This window comes from Euleptes europaea, chromosome 15, assembly GCF_029931775.1.
Source record: "Euleptes europaea isolate rEulEur1 chromosome 15, rEulEur1.hap1, whole genome shotgun sequence".
NCBI lineage: Eukaryota > Metazoa > Chordata > Lepidosauria > Squamata > Sphaerodactylidae > Euleptes > Euleptes europaea.
The window spans coordinates 52985401-53003234 of record NC_079326.1 but is presented as its reverse complement, the minus strand read 5'-3'; the positions used below and the strand labels follow the sequence as shown (position 1 = coordinate 53003234).

Here is a 17834-nt window from a genome sequence, read left to right as displayed (position 1 = left end):
ACTTTTAACACAAGGCAATGGTGTTGTTGAAATGTGCAGTTTTTCTACATCTCAACATTTTCTGTGTAAGTGGTAATGAATGGGGTCAAAGATGGAAGGAAATAATGTGAAGCTAAGTCCTGAGAATGGGTAGAAAAGAAATAAGTCAGTGGATTTTTTCCTTCTCCTGTAGAAGTAGATTCTTCTTCTTCTTCTTCTTTTACTGTTATTGTTATTGTTATTATTTCTGAATTAAAGTGTTGATACAGGAAATTAAAACTAAAGAAATATGTATGAAAACATACTTCCTCTTGTAAAGTATTTTTATAGTGATGATCATCACATCTAATTAGGGCAGATTTTGCAGTTGTACCTTGGTCATTCCCATTGGATTGCTCCATGGCTCAAAACCTGACTTCTGGGAGATCTAGTGAGCAATCCCAGAAGAGTTTGCACTTTGGGGCATGTTGATTGGGGTTTTTTCTTCTTGCACCGAGGTGCTCATATCTGTGACCCCAAGATATACAAAAAAGCATGCCTGTGTGCTGTAAAAGAGAAACAAAAAATGGTAATAGAAAGCACTCCTTTCGAAACGACCCCTTTGTGTACTAAAAAGCATGAAGGTTTAAAAAACTTTTAAATCTTTAAGCGTTCACGGGGATAGATTTGAAGGGTTTTTTGTTTTTGTTGTGGTTTGGTTTGTTTCGCTTTTTTTTTTGCTGTGTTGCAAAAGAATGCAAGCATGATCGTCTGTACTACGGGAACTTCTTCAAAATTTGTGTGCAAAAAATATTTTGTTTCTAGTTTGTAAAGAGTATGGCAAACAAAGGGCCAGTTTTGAAGAGACCTTTATATTGTTGTGGTTGGTAATTTTGTGTTGCAACACATGAGATATATCTGCACATTCCTGCTCTCTTTCGCCAAAAGAGCTCAGGAGGTGAAAAAAAAGGCTGTGCCGGCACGCAGAGCGGTCTGGATGCCGGCGGGGAGGCCCGGACACCATCCCCCCCGCTCTGCTCCGGCAGCACAGTCCAGGGATGCTGGCACAGCCTTGCGCTTGCATCCGGATGGCGCACTTCTGTGCACCGTCCCCTGGAGGGCGTCCCCGGGGTGTTCCAGCGCCGGGCTGGGGGAGGAGCCACCTTTAGGCGGCCTCCAAAGCCCTTTCGAGCTGGGAACACCCCTTTTTTATTTTGGCGAGATATGCCACCTTTTAAGAGGCGTATCTCCCATGCAACCCGATTTTTCATGCTGCGAGGAGGTTTCGGCCCCGGTGTCGGAGGGGCCAAACCTCCTTTGGAGGCAGCGCAGCCACGTTGCCTCCTATGACCGGCGCAGCCATTCCACTCAGGAATGCACTGTGAGTGTCCCAGAATCTTTCTTCGGGGGGTGGGGGTGGAAGTAGACACCAGTAAGCCTTTAAAAAGGTTTCCCTTTTGTCTACTGTGTCTGCTTATTTTATTTATTTGCAGAATGTAAACTATGCCTTTCTTCCCTCTTCGGGCCACCAAGGCAGCTAACAGATTAAAAATGCACATAATAAAAACACATATTTAAAACCATTAAAACCAATCAAAAACAGATCGTTCCAACCATTAAAAACAAGTTAAAATACACATAAAAGACAATAAATTACTCTTAAAAACAACAATTTAAAACAGCAATTTAAAACTGGGCAGGAAGGGGAGATCACTGAAGAAACCTGGTGGGGGGGGGGAGGCAGTAACAGAAGGGGACAGGTGGGTCTCTCTGGGGAAAGAGTCCCAGAATTTTGGTGTCATGACCGAGAAGACCCTGTCCTGGTTTATTGCCCGCCTAATCTCAGAAGCTGCGAGCACACGAATCTGGGCCTCCAAAGATGACTGTAGTGGTTGGATAGGTTCATAAGGGAGTAGGCGGTCTATGGACGCCAGGAGAACAGGTAGAAACCCACTCTCTGTAATGCTTGGATTCTACTTCTTCATGTTCCACTAAATCTGATGCAAGATTGTTGGAAGGAGACCTGTGGATTAGAGGTGGAACAGATCCTAATGAGGGATGGAGGAATATGCTCAGCCCTATTTGTTAAAATGTATTTATTTCTTTAAAAGTATGCATTGCATTGAGACAGGAAGGCGAAATGCACATAAATAAAACTGTTGAAGAAAAAGCAAAGCGTGAGGTCGTATGCACAAACTCCATTAGCAACATTCTGAACTTTTCTTTTCTTGTTGGAAGGTGACTAGATCAGAAGCCAAACGATCAGGCCACCAAAAAATGGCAAGGAAGCAGAAATCGGGGAGAGCTACTAATACCCACATTTGATCTGTTTGGGTGCTGTCCAGGGTCCTGAACAGCAGATCATAAGCAGAAATACTAGATTGGTCTGCCTATTAAGGAATTTTACTAGATTAATCACATGGATTTAACTGAAAATTGATTAACCAGGTAAATTGGGTGCCAGCGTGGTGTTGGGAGCCAGCAAGGTGTAGTGGTTAGGAGTGGTGGACTCCAATATGGCGAACCAGGTTGGTTTCCCCACTCCTTTGCATGAAGCCTGCTGGGTGACCTCGGGTCAATCACAGTTCTCTCCAAATTCTCTTAGCCCCACCAACCTCACAAGGTGTCTGTTGTGGGCAGAGGAAGGGAAGAGGATTGTAAACTGGTTTGAGGCTCCTTAAAGGCAGAGAAAATTGGGGTATAAAAACCAACTCTTCTTCCTCTTTTCTTCTTCTTGTTCAGAAGCTCACCTTAACAAATCTGGGTACTATAAAAATTGATTCCCTACTCCTCCACACAAGAGGTGGACTTTGATCTGGGGAACTGGGTTTGATCCCCCTGCTCCTCCATATGAAGCCTGCTGGGTGACCTTGGGCCAGTCACAGCTCTCTCCAAACTCTCTCATCCCCACCTACCTGACAAGGTGTCTGTTGTGGGGCGAGGAAGGGAAGGAGATTGTAAACTGGCTTGAGACTTTTTAAAGGTAGAGAAAGGTGGTGCATAAAAACCAACACTTCTTAAATCTAAATTAATTGGAATATCCAAATATCACTCTAGTTGTGTTTTTGAGATAGTGAAGGAAGAAATAACATAATTTACATTGAATACACAAAAATCATCCTTGTGGGAATGAAATACCATCTTTTGTTATTTTTTTCATTTCATTTTATTTCATAAGGTATCCTCAAAAATAGCCGCTTGGTCATAACATTTATTCCTATTAAATAAAAATGGTCCAGAGTGATTAAAGCTAAAACTAAGGCTGCAGTGCATTTTGGGGCACATTTACTCTGAGTACACATGCACAGGATTGGGCTGTAAAGCTTTCACTCTACCGTCCAAACCAATTAATGCTGGCAGGCCTAAGAAATTCTTATTATGAGCAATGCTACCTTTTTGCTATTTGTGATGTACTGATAATTAGTTGGTAATGTCGTTCTAATGTAGCATGCAATGAGAAATTGGGAGAAGCAGTTCTGCATCGACGAAATGGATTTAGCTGTAATTGCATAGAAGCTGATTGTTTCTCGGCCCTGCTTCCTTTCCATAAATGCTTCTCTTACTTTTACTAAACGAGCTACTGTTATTTTGATTTCTCGGGGAAAAAAGGGTTTCCAAAAGCCAAATACCTAATAGCACCTAATGGAAAAAAAACAGGGTTTTATGTGTGTGTGTGTGTGTGTGTGTGTGTGTGTGTGTGTGTTGTGGTGGATTTAATCCTCCAAATTTATGGAAAGGGGGAGACCTACAGGAGACATGAGTCTTTGAAGGTAGGCTCGAGATTTTTTAGAACTTTGCAAACCCATATTTGTCTCCAAGCCGGATGAGCTGGCACTGAAACGGCAGGTGAAATTTAGTGTAGATAAGTGCAACGTGCCCTGACCTGGATGGTCCAGGCTAGCCTGATCTCATCAGATCTCAGAAGCTAAGCAGGGTTGGCCCTGGTTAATATTTTGATGGGAGGCCACCTAGGAATACCAGGGTCACTATACAGAGAAAGGCCCTGGTAAACCACCTCTGAAAGTCTCTTGCCTTGACAACCCTTACTGGGTCATAGGATCATAGAGTTGGAAGGGGCCATACAGGCCACCTAGTCCAACCCCCCTGCTCAGTGCAGGATCAGCCTAGCCCTAGCTCATCCCTAACATGTTTGTCCAGCCTCTGCTTAAAGACTGTCAGTGAGGGGGAGCTCACCACCTCCCTAGAAAGCGGATTCCTCTGTTGAACAACTCTTACTGTAAAAAAAAAAAACAATTCCTAATATCCAGCCGGTACCTTTCTGCCCACAATTTAAACCCATTATTGCGAGTCCTCTCCTCTGCTGCCAACAGAAACAGCTCCCTGCCCTCCTCTAAGAGGCAGCCCCTCAAATACTTCAAGAGAGCAACCATGTCCCCTCTCAACCTCCTCCTATCCGGACTAAACATTCCCAACTCTCTCAGCCTTTCCCACTTAGGGCTTGGTCTCCAGGCCCCTGATCATCCTTGCCACTCTCCTCTGCAGCCGCTCCATTCTGTCCACGTCCATAAGTCAGCCGCGACTTGAGGGCACTTTATACAAGTGCAAAGTGATGCATGCACAAAACCTTGAGTTCCTGAATATGCAGATGAATTCTAGCCTGGCCGGGACAGACCAAGAACAAGTCCTTGGGGTTGTAAGGGTGTGTGTGTGTTAAGTGCCGTCAAGTCACTTCCAACTCATGGTGACCCTATGAATCAATGTCCTCCAAAATGTCCTATCTTTGACAGCCTTGCTCAGGTTGTAGGGGTCGATCACTGAAAATGTCAACTCAGTGACCAGTGGCAGTTAAAGAGGTAATGCCACTTGAGGGGCCATCAGGTTGAGAATAAAACTGCCCATATGGTAATCTCAGATATACAAGTTGCTGTTGTAGTGTCATTTGGAATAGTGTGCACAGTTCTTGTTGCCACATCTGTCAAAGTGGGGGAGAAGTGCAGAAAAGAGCAACCAAAATGCTCTTGGGATTGGAGGCCCAGCCCGAGGCAAAGCTAAACCGTCTGAAGCTTTTTGGTTTTAAACAAAAGGTGACTGAGGAGTGATGGGATGGAGGTCCATAACAGTGTGCCCAACATAGAGAAAGTGGATAGAGAGATACCTTTCTCCTCATAAGAACATAAGAAAGGCCATGCTGGATGAGACCAAGACCAAGGCAGCCACCACCACATCCTGGGGCAGGGAGTTCCACAATTTGTGTGAAGAAATACTTCCTTTTATCAATTTTGAATCTCTCTCCCTCCAGCTTCAGCAGATGTCCCCGCATTCTAGTATTGTGAGAGAGCCTCATTGGTCTAGGATGCTGTACGGCTGTGTTGCACTTTAGGCTAGCTGGGTTTTTAAAAAATTCTTGTTGAAGTTTTGTGAGCCATCTTGAGTCACCTTTTGGGGAAAAGGTGTGGTCTCAGTTTTAATATCCAAACCAATGGGACCGGTTAAGAAAATAACCACAGTAAAGCCGCCAGCGGTACAATCCTAAACAGAGCCACACCCTTTTAAGCCCAAATGACCTCGATGCATTTTTTTAATGTTGCTTTATCTGTTGTGATGGTGCCGAGTTGTTTTCTGTTGCCCCAAACGGTCAGACCAGAACCAATGGGTTGAAATTAAATCAAAAGAGTTTCCATCTAGACATTAGGAAGAACTTTCTAACAGTTAGAGCGGTTCCTCGGTGAAACAGGCTTCCTTGGGAGGGGTGAGCTCTCATTCCCTGGAGGCTTTTAAGCAGAGGCTAGATGGCCATCTGTCAGCAATGCTGATTCCATGACCTTAGGCAGATGATGAGAGGGAGGGCATCTTGGCCATCTTCTCAGCATGGAGCAGGGGTCACTGGATGTGTGTGGGGAGGAGGTAGTTGTGAATTTCCTGCATTGTGCAGGGGGTTGGATTAGATTACCCTGGTGGTCCCTTCCAACTCTATGATTCTGTGAGCTGCCCTGAGACCAGCTTCAGCTGAAAGAAGGGTGAGATATAAGACTAAATAAATAAAAATAAACATTTTTAGAAGGGCATGACTCTGTTTAGGACTGCATTGTAAGAGACCCTGATTACAACACAGTTAAATGTATTATTATTTTTCTCTAGGAGCCATCCATCCCAAAATTAAAAGAGTATTTCTGAAGATAAAGAATCCTTTAGCTGCATTAGATGATGCTTAAAATAAATTAAAACCACCAGAGGTGCTCGGAACGCCAGGCACAAATGCGGGACGTCGTCATTCCTTTGGCTGAGAAACTGGCAATCGTTTTCCGTCGATGCAGCACAGTTCTGACACATCCCATTAGGGCCACAGTGACATGATGACGGAGTGGCACAGTGCCCTTTTCCCCTAAAGGCTGTCGGTGGCAGACAGCCGCCGCAAAGCCCACTGGTCCTGCAATGCAGCACCAGCCGCACAGCTAATCTGCTCCAAGCATTAATTCCCACCCTACTAACTCAGTCGTGTGTCAAGGCAGGGCGGGCAGGCTTCTACTGCGCACGGCCACACGGTCATTGACAGAGACCTGGCAAGAGTAAAGTTTGGGGCTCTCTGGGAAGAAAAATGAGTTTCCTTTTAATGGCACCCAGCATAGTTAAGGTGAGCTTCTGAACAAAAAGTAGAAGAGAAGAGGAAGAAGAATTGTTCTCTATACCTTGCTTTTCTCTGCCTTTAAGGAATCTCAAACCGGCTTACAATCTCCTTCCCTTCCTCTCCCCACAACAGATGCCTTGTGAGGTAGGTGAGGCTCAGAGAGTTCTGAGAGAACTGTGACTGGCGCAAGGTCACCCAGCTGCCTTCATGTGGGGAAACCAACCTGGTTCTCCAGATTAGAGTCTGCCTCTCATGTGTAGGAGTGGGGAATCAAACCCGGTTCTCCAGATTAGAGTCCACCGCTCTTAACCACTACACCACACTGGCTCTCAACATGTCCTTCTGTTACAGCCAGACTATGCATCCAGAGTTTGTCATAAGACTATAACATAGGAAGAGCCCAGCTGCATCAGACCTGTGGTTCCACAATTTAACTGCGCATTGTGTGAAGAAAGACTTCCTTTTCTCTGTTTTGAATCTCTTACCCTCTTAATCCGACTCTTCCATCTTCCCTGAGAAAAGCCCAGGTGAAATCCCCGTGCATAAGGCAAAGTGCGGGGATGCAAGCTTGGTTTCGCTCATAGTCAGTTACAAAGTAGCATGTCCAGAGGCAGGGATTGAAATGCTTCCTGCTTCCTCAGAGCTCTTTCTGAACAGAAGGAAAGGAAAGTTTTTTAAAACCGAGGCTTGGATTTCTCCCCCCCCCCTTTCAGATTGCTCCGTTTTGTTGTTGTTCTTAAAATGCTTTTTTAAGTGGCAATTGAGTTTTGGAGGGATTTTCTCTCACAGTAAGCAAGTAAGCCAATTACAAAGCAGCGTTTCAAGGGGCGGGGACTTGATTTGAGCTTGGAGGCTGCTGGTGCATAGATTCCCAACAGGAAAGTGTGAGTCCAGCAAGCAACGAACCTCAGGTAAAATTCCCATGCATAAATTACCTATTCCCCGAGTCCTTCTCTGCAAGGTTTAGGGGTCTATGGCAGATAGGAGTCCCTCAGTGGGCAAATCCCTATAAGAAGTGTTCCTTGAAGACAAAGAGCATGACCACTATCTGATGATTTTCATCCCTTGCTGCATTTTCATTGAGAGGGTTCGGTTAAACATGGCAGCTCTTTCCAGTTACAGTGACTGCATCGGAGCCTAAATCTGTCCCAATCTTATAATCCCCAATAATGTAGACTTGCCTTGGTTATAGGGTTTCCAGCTCTGAGTATAAAAATTCCTGGAAATTTACGGGGCGGGGGGGACCTGGTGAGGGCAGGGTTTTGGGAGGGGAGGGACCTCCTTGGAGTATAATAAGAGTCCATTTCCAGAGCAGCCATTTCCTCCATGGGAACAGATCTCTGTAGTCCAGAAGATTTCCAGGCCCCACATGGAGTTTGGCAACCCTACTTGGTTCTAACCTTCATTGTGGCACAATAGTAGTCTGCAAAGGGCTATCATATATGTTTTGTGGGATTTATGTGTGGTCACTAGTGAATTTTATTCTTCATTTGCTTGAGAAATAAATCAGGTGTTTGCACTTAACTAAGAGCTGATGATTACATATTCCTGTTACGGTTGTCTCAATTCTACCTCGCCAGCTATTAATGTTGGTTGCCCAGGAAACTACTCTGCACCCCGCCGGGAAGCTTCATAAGGAGCATTCTGAAATTTTGTTTATTTCCTGATTTCACAACACTGAAGGCAGCTAATTTTTTTTCATCACCAGCTCCTTTTTCTGTTTTTTTCCTAAAACACATCTAAATTGGGTGGGGCAGGGCAGAGATAATGTGGTCTATCCCATATACAGCATTTGCCTGCTTTAAGGTTTCAGAATTGGATTCTTATTTTGAATTGATCCCTTTACTCTTTATTGCTAACAGTGGTATGGACTTAGAATCAAAGAGTTGGAAGGGGACCACCAGGGTCATTTAGTCCAACCCCCTGCACAAAGCAGGAAATTCACAACTACCTCTCCCCACACTAGGGTTGCCAGCTCCAGGTTGGAAAATACCTGGAGATTTTTTTGGGGGGGAGCCTGAGGAGGGCGGGGTTTGGAGAGGGGAGGGACTTCAATGCCCTAGAGTCCAATCGCCACAGTGTCCATTTTCTCCAGGGAAACTGATTTCTTTTGCCTGGAGATCAGTCGTAATAGCAGGAGATCTCCAGCCACCACCTGGAGGTTCATGCGGTGGAGTGGGGAATCGAACCCAGTTCTCCTGATTAGAGTCCTCTGCTTTTAACCACTACACTACTAAGCAAACAAACAAGACAGATCTTGTTAAAAGCCATTGAATAGCTTTGGGTATAGCATTGGGTGGCATCCACAGCTGGTCGTATATTTCGGTGTGTATCAGATTCACTCCTAAGTTGCCAGATGCATGAGATCGTACCCTTGTGCTATTCATTACTTAACCTAGAAGAGCTACTGTGTTCTGGTTTGCCCGCTTGCTTAGCTGTTCACATGAATTAGTCTCCACTTGGCCTGTTAGCACACGGAGAGGCATAGAAATTCCACTCTTTTATCATGCTGACTGGGAACATGAAAGGGTAGCGAGAGCATGCCAAGAGATAATTGGCTAAGCAAAAGAATAGCCCTCATTCAAGAAGCAGAATCGAGAACCTTGTGCTCCAAAGTATTAATGCGGTTTGAAATGTTCCAATCCAGCTCCTTATCTGAAGCTTTCAACATTCTCTAACTGATGCCAATGAATCTCAAACCAAGTATGGTTCCAGATTATGGGGGAGGGGTTGGGCAGAGAGTGCATGGTCTCAATTTCTTATCGGGAGAGATTTTGACCGTGTATCCAAAGCTAATCCACATGGCTATTGTGGACTGTAGTCTTTGTTAGTCTGGAGGTTTTCAGGACAGGAAGCCAAGCCTTATTCATTCTTAAACTCTCTTCTTTTCTGTTAAAGTTGTGCTGATGTTTATAAATTTCAATGCACAGAGAAGCCATTGAAATTCATAAACATCAGCGCAACTTTAACAGAAAAGAAGAGAGTTTAAGAATGAATAAGGTTTGGCTTCCTGTCCTGAAAACCTCCAGACTAACAAAGACTACAGACCACAATAGCCATGCGGATTAGCTTTGGATTTCACATATTAACAGATCACTTCAGGATACAATAGTTCCATATTAACATACCACACCCTCATTAGCACATTATCTTGATACTTACAGGACAATGATTAGCACATTACCTTTGATACTTTTTGCAGGACAATGATTCAGCTCAAACCCAACCCCTTTCTGACTATATATTACTCTTCCTACACACTTGACACTGAGAGACACTGTCCTTCAGTGTTACTCCTCTGAAGATGCCTGCCACAGCTGCTGACAAAACGTCAGGGAAAAAAAATACCAAGACCACAGTCACACAGCCCGGATAACCTACAAGAACCAGAGAGTAGGCACTTCACAATAATTTTCCATTTCTGGAGTAAGGAACCACACAACCCTCTTCACCAGTTTAACACCTAAACTGGACTGGCTTTACTCAGGACTCCAGAGACTAAGGGCACTTTCACACACCCCAAATAATGCACTTTCAATCCACTTTCAGTGCACCTTAACGATCATTAGCAAGTGGATTTTGCCAGTTCACACAGTAAAATCCACCTTCAAAGTGCATTGAAAGTGGATTGAAAGTTCATTATTTGGACTGTGTGAAAGTGCCCTAATTCTCCTCCACCTTACTTAGGGATCACTCAACACACCTGAGATGACTTCCCGCTCCCTGGTTTTTGAGGACTCTCTTGTTCCTCAGAGCTAACTCCCAATGTCGAAACCAAGACACACTCTATTCACTTTATCCTCCTTTAATCCCTGTTTTACCCAGAATCGAACGCACATCAGGCGAAACGCATGTATTCGATCCTGGCTGAATCCTGACTGAAACTGGGATTAAAGGAGGATAAAGTGACCATGTGTTTCCGCCCTTAGAGTTTTTTTTTTTTTATAATAATTTTATTGGTTTTTATAATACAAATTTTCCATGATAGTAAATAACAATAAAAGCAATATGAAATTCAAAATTCTAACTCTATGTTGTTATAATTTCTTGAATTCATAACAAAAAAAAAACAAATTAGAGGAAAATTTATGGCTTCCCCATCACCTCTCTCCGCCTCTTAATAAAATATTCATCCCATCGTAATTGGTCTGATCTTAACTATCATAAATTCATTTAACTTTCATAAAACATCTTCTATTAATATAAATGATTATAACTCTTAATATTAATTGTGTCTTCTAGATCAGATTAATAAGTATTCTTCCATTTTTCCCAGTTTTAATTCATATTCACAATATTTCATCCAATCCTCCCATTCCCCTAAAAATCGAACATTGTCTTTTTCATTTAAAATGGCTGTAAGTTTTGCCATTTCCACCAATTCAAACATTTTCCCAATCCAGTCTTTTTTCTCGGGAATTTCTGCCCCCTTCCATTTTTCTGCATAAAGCAGTCTCGCAGCTGTTGTAGCATAGATCAAAAAAGTTCTTTGTATTAGCAAGTCGTCAGGTATCATACTTAATAGCATCATTTCTGGTGTTTTGGGTATATTTTTTTGTACTATTAGTCTCAGTTCATTGTATATCATATCCCAAAAATCTTTAGCTTTAACACAAGTCCACCACATATGGTAAAAGGAACCAATTTCCGTATTACATTTCCAACATTTAGGGGATGTCACTTTATATATCTTTGCCATCTTCTTAGGTATTAAATGCCATCTATACATCATTTTATAAATGTTTTCTCGAATTGATTGCGCGTTTATTCCTTTCAAATCTTTTGACCAAAGTCTTTCCCATTTATTAAAAACAATATCATGTCCGATATTTTGAGCCCAATCAATCATAGTTGGTTTAATTATCTCCTGCTCACACTATAATGTTAAAAGTAGATTGTACATTTTAGAGATCAGTTTCAGATTGTTTTCTAGTAACATCTTGTGGAAAGGGGACTTTTCTTTAGAAAATCCATTTTTCATATCTTGTACAAAAACTGATTTAATCTGACAATATTGCAACCATTGTAAATCCTCTTTGAGAAATTGAAATTCCTTTAATGAACATTTTTTCCCCTCCCAATTAATTAATTCCTGGTAAATTATAAATTTGTCCAGTCTAAGTGGACGTAGTGTTAGCATTTCTTGCGGTGAAATCCACATCGGAGTTGTTGGTTCCAAAATATGTTTATATTTCATCCAGATACGCAGTAGAGAGGACCTGATTATATGATTCCTAAATGATGCTTGTATCTTAATTTTGTCATACCATAAATAGCCATGCCATCCACTAATATTATTAAAGCCTTCAAGCTCCAGTAAACGTGTATTTGATAAGGTTATCCAGTCTTTTAGCCATGTTAAGGCTACCGCTTCAGCGTAAAGTTGAAAGTTTGGTAGTGCTAAACCTCCTCTAACTTTAAGGTCCACCAAGTATTTATAAGCAATCCTCGGTTTTTTCCCTTGCCAGATGAAGTTTAAAATGTCCTTCCTCCAAGTATCAAAGTATTTAACATGTGATATTATAGGCAAATTTTGGAATAAGAAGAGCATCCTTGGTAACACATTCATTTGAATTGTTGAAATACGTCCCAATAGTGACAACTTTTTATTTGACCAAATAGTCATATCAGTTTTTATTTTACCCCATAATTTAAAGTAGTTGTTGGTTAACAATTCTTTGTTCTTCGCTGAGATCCAGATTCCCAGATATTTAACTTTATTGGCCTTCTCCCAACCTGTAAACGAGACGAATTCCTGTTGTTCTATTTCTGATAAATTCTTGAATATTGTCTTTGTTTTTTCTTGATTAACTTTAAATCCCGATATTTTCCCAAAATCGTCCAGATTCTCTTGTAGTAACTTCATTGATTGTGTTGGGTTTTCCAGAATTAACAGGAGGTCATCCGCGAATGCTCTCAATTTAAATTCATGTTTTTTAATTTTTAGACCGCGAATTGTGTTTCCGCCCTTAGAGTTAACGCCCTTATGACCCAGTTGCTGATTCTGTATTAATCAAACAACTTAAAATAGTGTTCCTTTATGTTTCAGTCCCGAGGACGAATCCTCACATGGCACACATATTCCGCCAGCTTCTCAGAGCTCTGCCCGTGCTGAACTCTGGAGCCGAACTCAACTTCTCAGTGACTGAGAGTTGGATGTCACACGTTCATGCGCCTTTAGCTATCACTCAAATGACAAGAACAGCTTCCTGGTTTTTATCGTCTTCTTCACACCACAGCCCTCAGTTTGCAAGACCTGAGCAAGGCCGTTAAGGATAGGACGTTTTGGAGGGCATTGATTCATAGGGCCGCCATGAGTCGGAAGTGACTTGACACACACAACAGCCCTAACCTGGATGGCCCAGGGTAGTCTGATCTCTCAGAAGCTAAGCAGGATTGGCTCTGGCACGTGTTTGGATGGGAGACCTCCAAGGAATACTAGGGTCGTGACGCTGAGGCAGGCAATGGCAAACCACCTCCGAGCGTCGCTTGCCTTGAAAACCCCACCAGGGGTCTCCAGGATCAGAGGAGCATGCCTATATATATTAGGTACTGTGGAACACAGGCAGGATAATGCTGCTGCAGTCATCTTGTTTGGGGGCTTCCTAGAGGCACCTGTTCGGCCAGACTGTTGGACTTGATGGACCTTGGTCTGATCCAGCAGGGCTTTTCTTATGTTCTTATGGTGCTAACATGAATATCTTTCCAGGCTCTCCTTTTAGTCTCTCTTTACTTATTATTTCCTATTGTAACCTATTTATTTATTTGCTTATTTTATGTATATCCTGCCTTTCTTCCCAGTGAGGACCAAAGTGGCTTACATCATTCTCCTCTCCTCCCTTTTATACTCACAACAACCCTGTGAGGCAGGTTATAGGCTGTGATTTGCCACCCAGCCTAGATTTTCACCACAGGTGCTTGGACCCTAAGAAATCTTTTTCTGTAGCTGTCTCGTATTATATATAGAAAAGAGCCAGAGTCCAGTAGCATCTTAAAGACTAACAAAATTTCTGGCAGGGTATGAGCTTTCATGAGCTACAGCTCACTTCTTCTTCAGATACAGCTAGAGTATGATTCCATCTATCCTTATATAGAGATGAGTGAATTAGACACACAGTGGCAATGTAAATGTCAAAAGCAAGTAAATGACATTAGCAGGCGTGATTGGATTAGGTGAGATATGCAGAGGGGTAGTAGGCGTGGAGAAATCAGCATTGGTAATGAGACAGAAATCTCAGATCTCTGTTCAGTCCAGGAGAATGCATTGTCTTGAGCTTGATTATTAGTTGTAATTCAGGAGTCTCTCTAATCTCCCTTTGAAATCCCTTTGTAAGAGAACTGCTACTCTTAAATCAGCAACGCAATGTCCAACCTGGACTCATCCACTGGTTTCTGAATGTTGTGGTTTTGTATGATATATGTCAGTCTGTGACCCACACTGACATTTAGCTAAGGTTGCCAGCTCTGGGTTGGGAAATACGTGGATATTTTTTGGGGGGGTGCCTGGGGAGGGCAGGATTTGGGGATGGAAGGGACCTCAGCATGGTACGCTGCCATAGAGTCCACCCTCCAAAGCAGTCATTTTCTCCAGAAGGACGAATCTTGATCGGCTGGAGGTCAATTGTAATAGCGGAAGATCTCCAGGTGCTACCTGGAGGTTGGCAACTTTGCATTTAGCAAATGAACATCCTGGATCACTCTCTGATCAGCATGCGATCCTGCATCAACCAGTGGGACAGAGAAAGGTAGCCAGACAGAAAGCAAAAATGGGAGCTACCTAGTCCTGGATGCCGTCAAGCACAAACGTGAGAGGTCAGTTCTAACCACCTGTGTGCATAACAATTACCGTCCGTGCACTCGATAAGTGCTGAGATCCGCATCTTTTCATGCCATTCTAGTGGTGCAAAACAGGAAACAGCTGAAGTAAATTGCTGTCAAAATATCAGAACTTACATGGAATCGCATCTAAGCTAGTCAATTTTTCCCCTTCCCCCCTTTTTTAGAACCCTACCACAGTGATTTCTTGAACTCTAACTGAACCATGAGGCAACCATGAAGAGGTGGATAGCAGCCCTCCAAGGAGCCGATATAGCCATTGGCTCTGCTATTTATAGGGCCCATTAGTACCAAATGTCTGAGTTGTTTTTGTAGTAGTCATTAACAATAGAGAGGCTGTTTCTGCCGCATTGGCAGTTCCTTGCGTGCCGCCAAAAATATCCATCAAAAGTGCTGTGAACTAAACCTCACTTGATAAAATCCCCAAAGGCAATTTGTTTTTTTCTTTCTTAGATTCCTTACATTAAATCTCCTATTACTCAGCAAAGCATCTTCTCTCTCTTTCTTAGTTAACTTTTATCCATTTAAGAGCTGGGTCACAGAAAAGCCCAACCTCCCACTTTGATCTGTGCGCGACTGCAAGACGAAGGCCAAGATCTTGATGCAGGAACAAGGCATAGGCCTGGATGGTGGTCAGGAGAGAAGGGAGGTGACCTCTTAAAGGAGTAGGTAGGTAGGTAGGTAGGTAGGTAGATAGGTAGATAGGTAGATAGGTATGGATAGAGAGAGAGAGACGGACGGACGGATGGATGGACGGACGGACGGACAGACAGACAGACAGATAGATGATGGATGGGTGTTAGGATATGGTTCAGTGGTGGCAGTGTGTGAATGAAACAGTGTTTGAGTCCTGAGCCCCAGTAGTTTTGGACAATGTCTGAGTGAGGGGTGATTTTTGAAAGGGACAGAGCTACCCTATCTGGCGATGTCTCTGAGTGAGGGAGAGGACCTGGGATATGAAATGTTCTTGGCTCTCCATATATTTTAAAAAGAGGCAAGCTGGGTGGAGAACTGTGACTGCCTGACGTACCTGTAATCCTGAACTAGCATGACAGGAGGTGGGGAGAGTGGTAGGGGGCTCTTAGTGGTTGAAAAAGGGTGTCACAGGAGGCCTCTAATGCTTGGGGGGGGAGGCCAAGGTGGCAGCTTTGCTTGTTTTTCTTGCTTTTAGAAATCAGCCAAACAAACAAAAAACAAAGAAGAAAGAAATGTTTAACTGTTCACCCCTGGTAGAAGGACAGTGTGGCATTATACCTCACTGAGGTCTCCCCCTCCTCAAACCCTGCCCTCCCCATGCTCCACTCCCCCCCCCAGATCTCCAGGAATTTCCCAACCCAGAGTTGGCAACCCTATCCCTGTGGAGCAAGCCACCTGGAGTACACTGGGCCAAGTCTTGAGGAAGTGGCTTCAGAATGGCAGCCAGGTACCCAAGGTTGGGTGGAGAATTTTTATTTTTATTTTAAGGCACTAAATCAAGATTTAAAACCATTAAAAATGATAAACCAATGGCATCTCATACGGTTGATAGACTTGAACCACATGCCATACGTGTTTCGGCCAACAGGCCTTCCTCAGTGGTCAATTAAAACCCATATAATGCACACGCCAATATTTACAAATATATCAACATGTACAGACAAACTATATTCCATCCCAGGCATGCGTGTAGGGTGTATAACAAATTTCAAATTGCAAAGCCCTCTAGTTGGAGTGCAGTTTGTTCTACACTGGGCTGTATTGGTCTCCCATTCAGAATGTGTGTGCAAGTATCAACCTGGTCAAATGGTGGGTTTTAATTGACCACTGAGGAAGGCCTGTGGGCTGAAGCGTGTATTGCGCATGGTTCAAGTCTATCAACCTTACGAGATGCCATTGTGCCACGTTTTATCATTTTAATGTTTTTAATCTTGATTTAGCGCCTTAAAATAAAAAAAAATATTTCTCTATTATATTATTCTATTTTCCCCACCCAACCTTGGGTACCCAGCTTTTGGGGGTTTTTAGGTTGGATTTCTTTCCCCTTTTCTTTCCCGTTTTCAGAGTGGCAGCCTCCGTGTCCAGTCCTTGTCCGCGCAAGTCCTCGTTCGCCCGAGACACTGTCGAATATTTGTCCTGCGCTCTCTTTCGTTAATGTGCCTGTGTTTGTCTTGTTGTTAATCCCGCGGCTGGCCTAGAAGAAGTATCCGCGAGGATAGTCCAAGTAGTGACCGCTGAGGCTGTGGCGGTCCTGAAAGGGGAACAGGAACAAGAAGCCCAGCACAAAGATCAGCCTGCGCCGTTGCCTTTAGGTAAAGCCCTCCATCTCAGCTGTGTGTTGTGCCGAAAATGTCCAGCTTTGCGCTGCAGCTGTGGCCTAGATTTTTTTCATTCATTCATTTGTCCAGCTATTTATTTTAAGAATGGAGAGCTGAGATGCCACCCTCTTCCCATTGTCTACGAGCAGGAGTCCTAGCCACATGATCATTGACTGCCATTGTGCTTCTCGCGAGCAAGCCAGAAGGACTGCCGTCTCTGCATATATTGTAGCATTTGGGGGAAGCTGGCCCCAAATCAGGATCCCTGGCTTGTGCATGCTGGAGAGCCGCTCAAACCTTTCTTTCCAAATCTCACTCTTGACTTTGGAATCACTTTCCTCTTCCCTCGGCAGTTAGAAACAATCAACGAATGTTACCTTTGCATGCTAAAATACAAATTTGTAAGGCAGATCCGGGTTCAGCCCCAAGGTGTTTGTGTAAAGTGTGGATGCCAGTAAAAGACTTATCAAGCTTTTGAGGGGCAGAAAGTTCTTTGCTGAACAGAATAAAAGGGCAGATAGCTATGTTTAATTTGTTAAATTTATTTATTTTCATTTATTATCTCCCCTTCTCACTGGGACTGAAGGAGGATTAAAAGATCACAGTGCTATCAGTTCTATATATTGCAGGGCTAGCAGGTCATGCAGTCATTGCCCCATGTCTTACCACTCCGCTCAGCAAACTTAGAAGTCTTTTTCCAGTCCCAGAAGCCTCCTTTCAAAGGAAGTGTCTGTGCTGGAGGAAGATCTGCCTAAGTTGGAGAGGGTTTCAGGAGGGTCTGCGGTAGAAGAGCAAGATTCCGGACCAGTGGTTAGAGAGAGACTCTTTAGGCGGGAGGAAGGACTTCATACTTTGCTGACTGGAGTGAGAGGATGTAAACCATTACTCTGATGGAGAAGAGCAAATGGAAATTGAAACGTGCTGAATGGCATCCAGAAATAACTGAGCCTGCATAGAGAAAGGTGACATTTCATGAACACCAGGAATCAATATGCAGCAAAATATGTATATACAAGCGAGGACCTGCTAGAATCTCAGAGGGCGATTCTCCCCAGCCCAGCTTTGCTGCAGTGGCTCCCCCCATCCCACCCAACCACAGCTGCAACAACAATACGAGCAGCTTCCCCATCCAACCCAACCCCAGCCTCACTGCCACAACA

At 43.5% G+C, this 17834-nt stretch overlaps 1 protein-coding gene across 1 annotated transcript in view; it reads left to right on the top strand.

Moving 5' to 3' along the window:
• MAP2 (microtubule associated protein 2) overlaps positions 1-17834 on the top strand; it is a 209765-nt gene that overhangs the window by 130260 nt on the left and 61671 nt on the right. The window contains exon 4 of the mRNA XM_056861555.1: positions 16555-16668. Coding sequence (XP_056717533.1) covers positions 16555-16668 — 114 coding nt within the window. The remainder of the gene's footprint in view (positions 1-16554; positions 16669-17834) is intronic.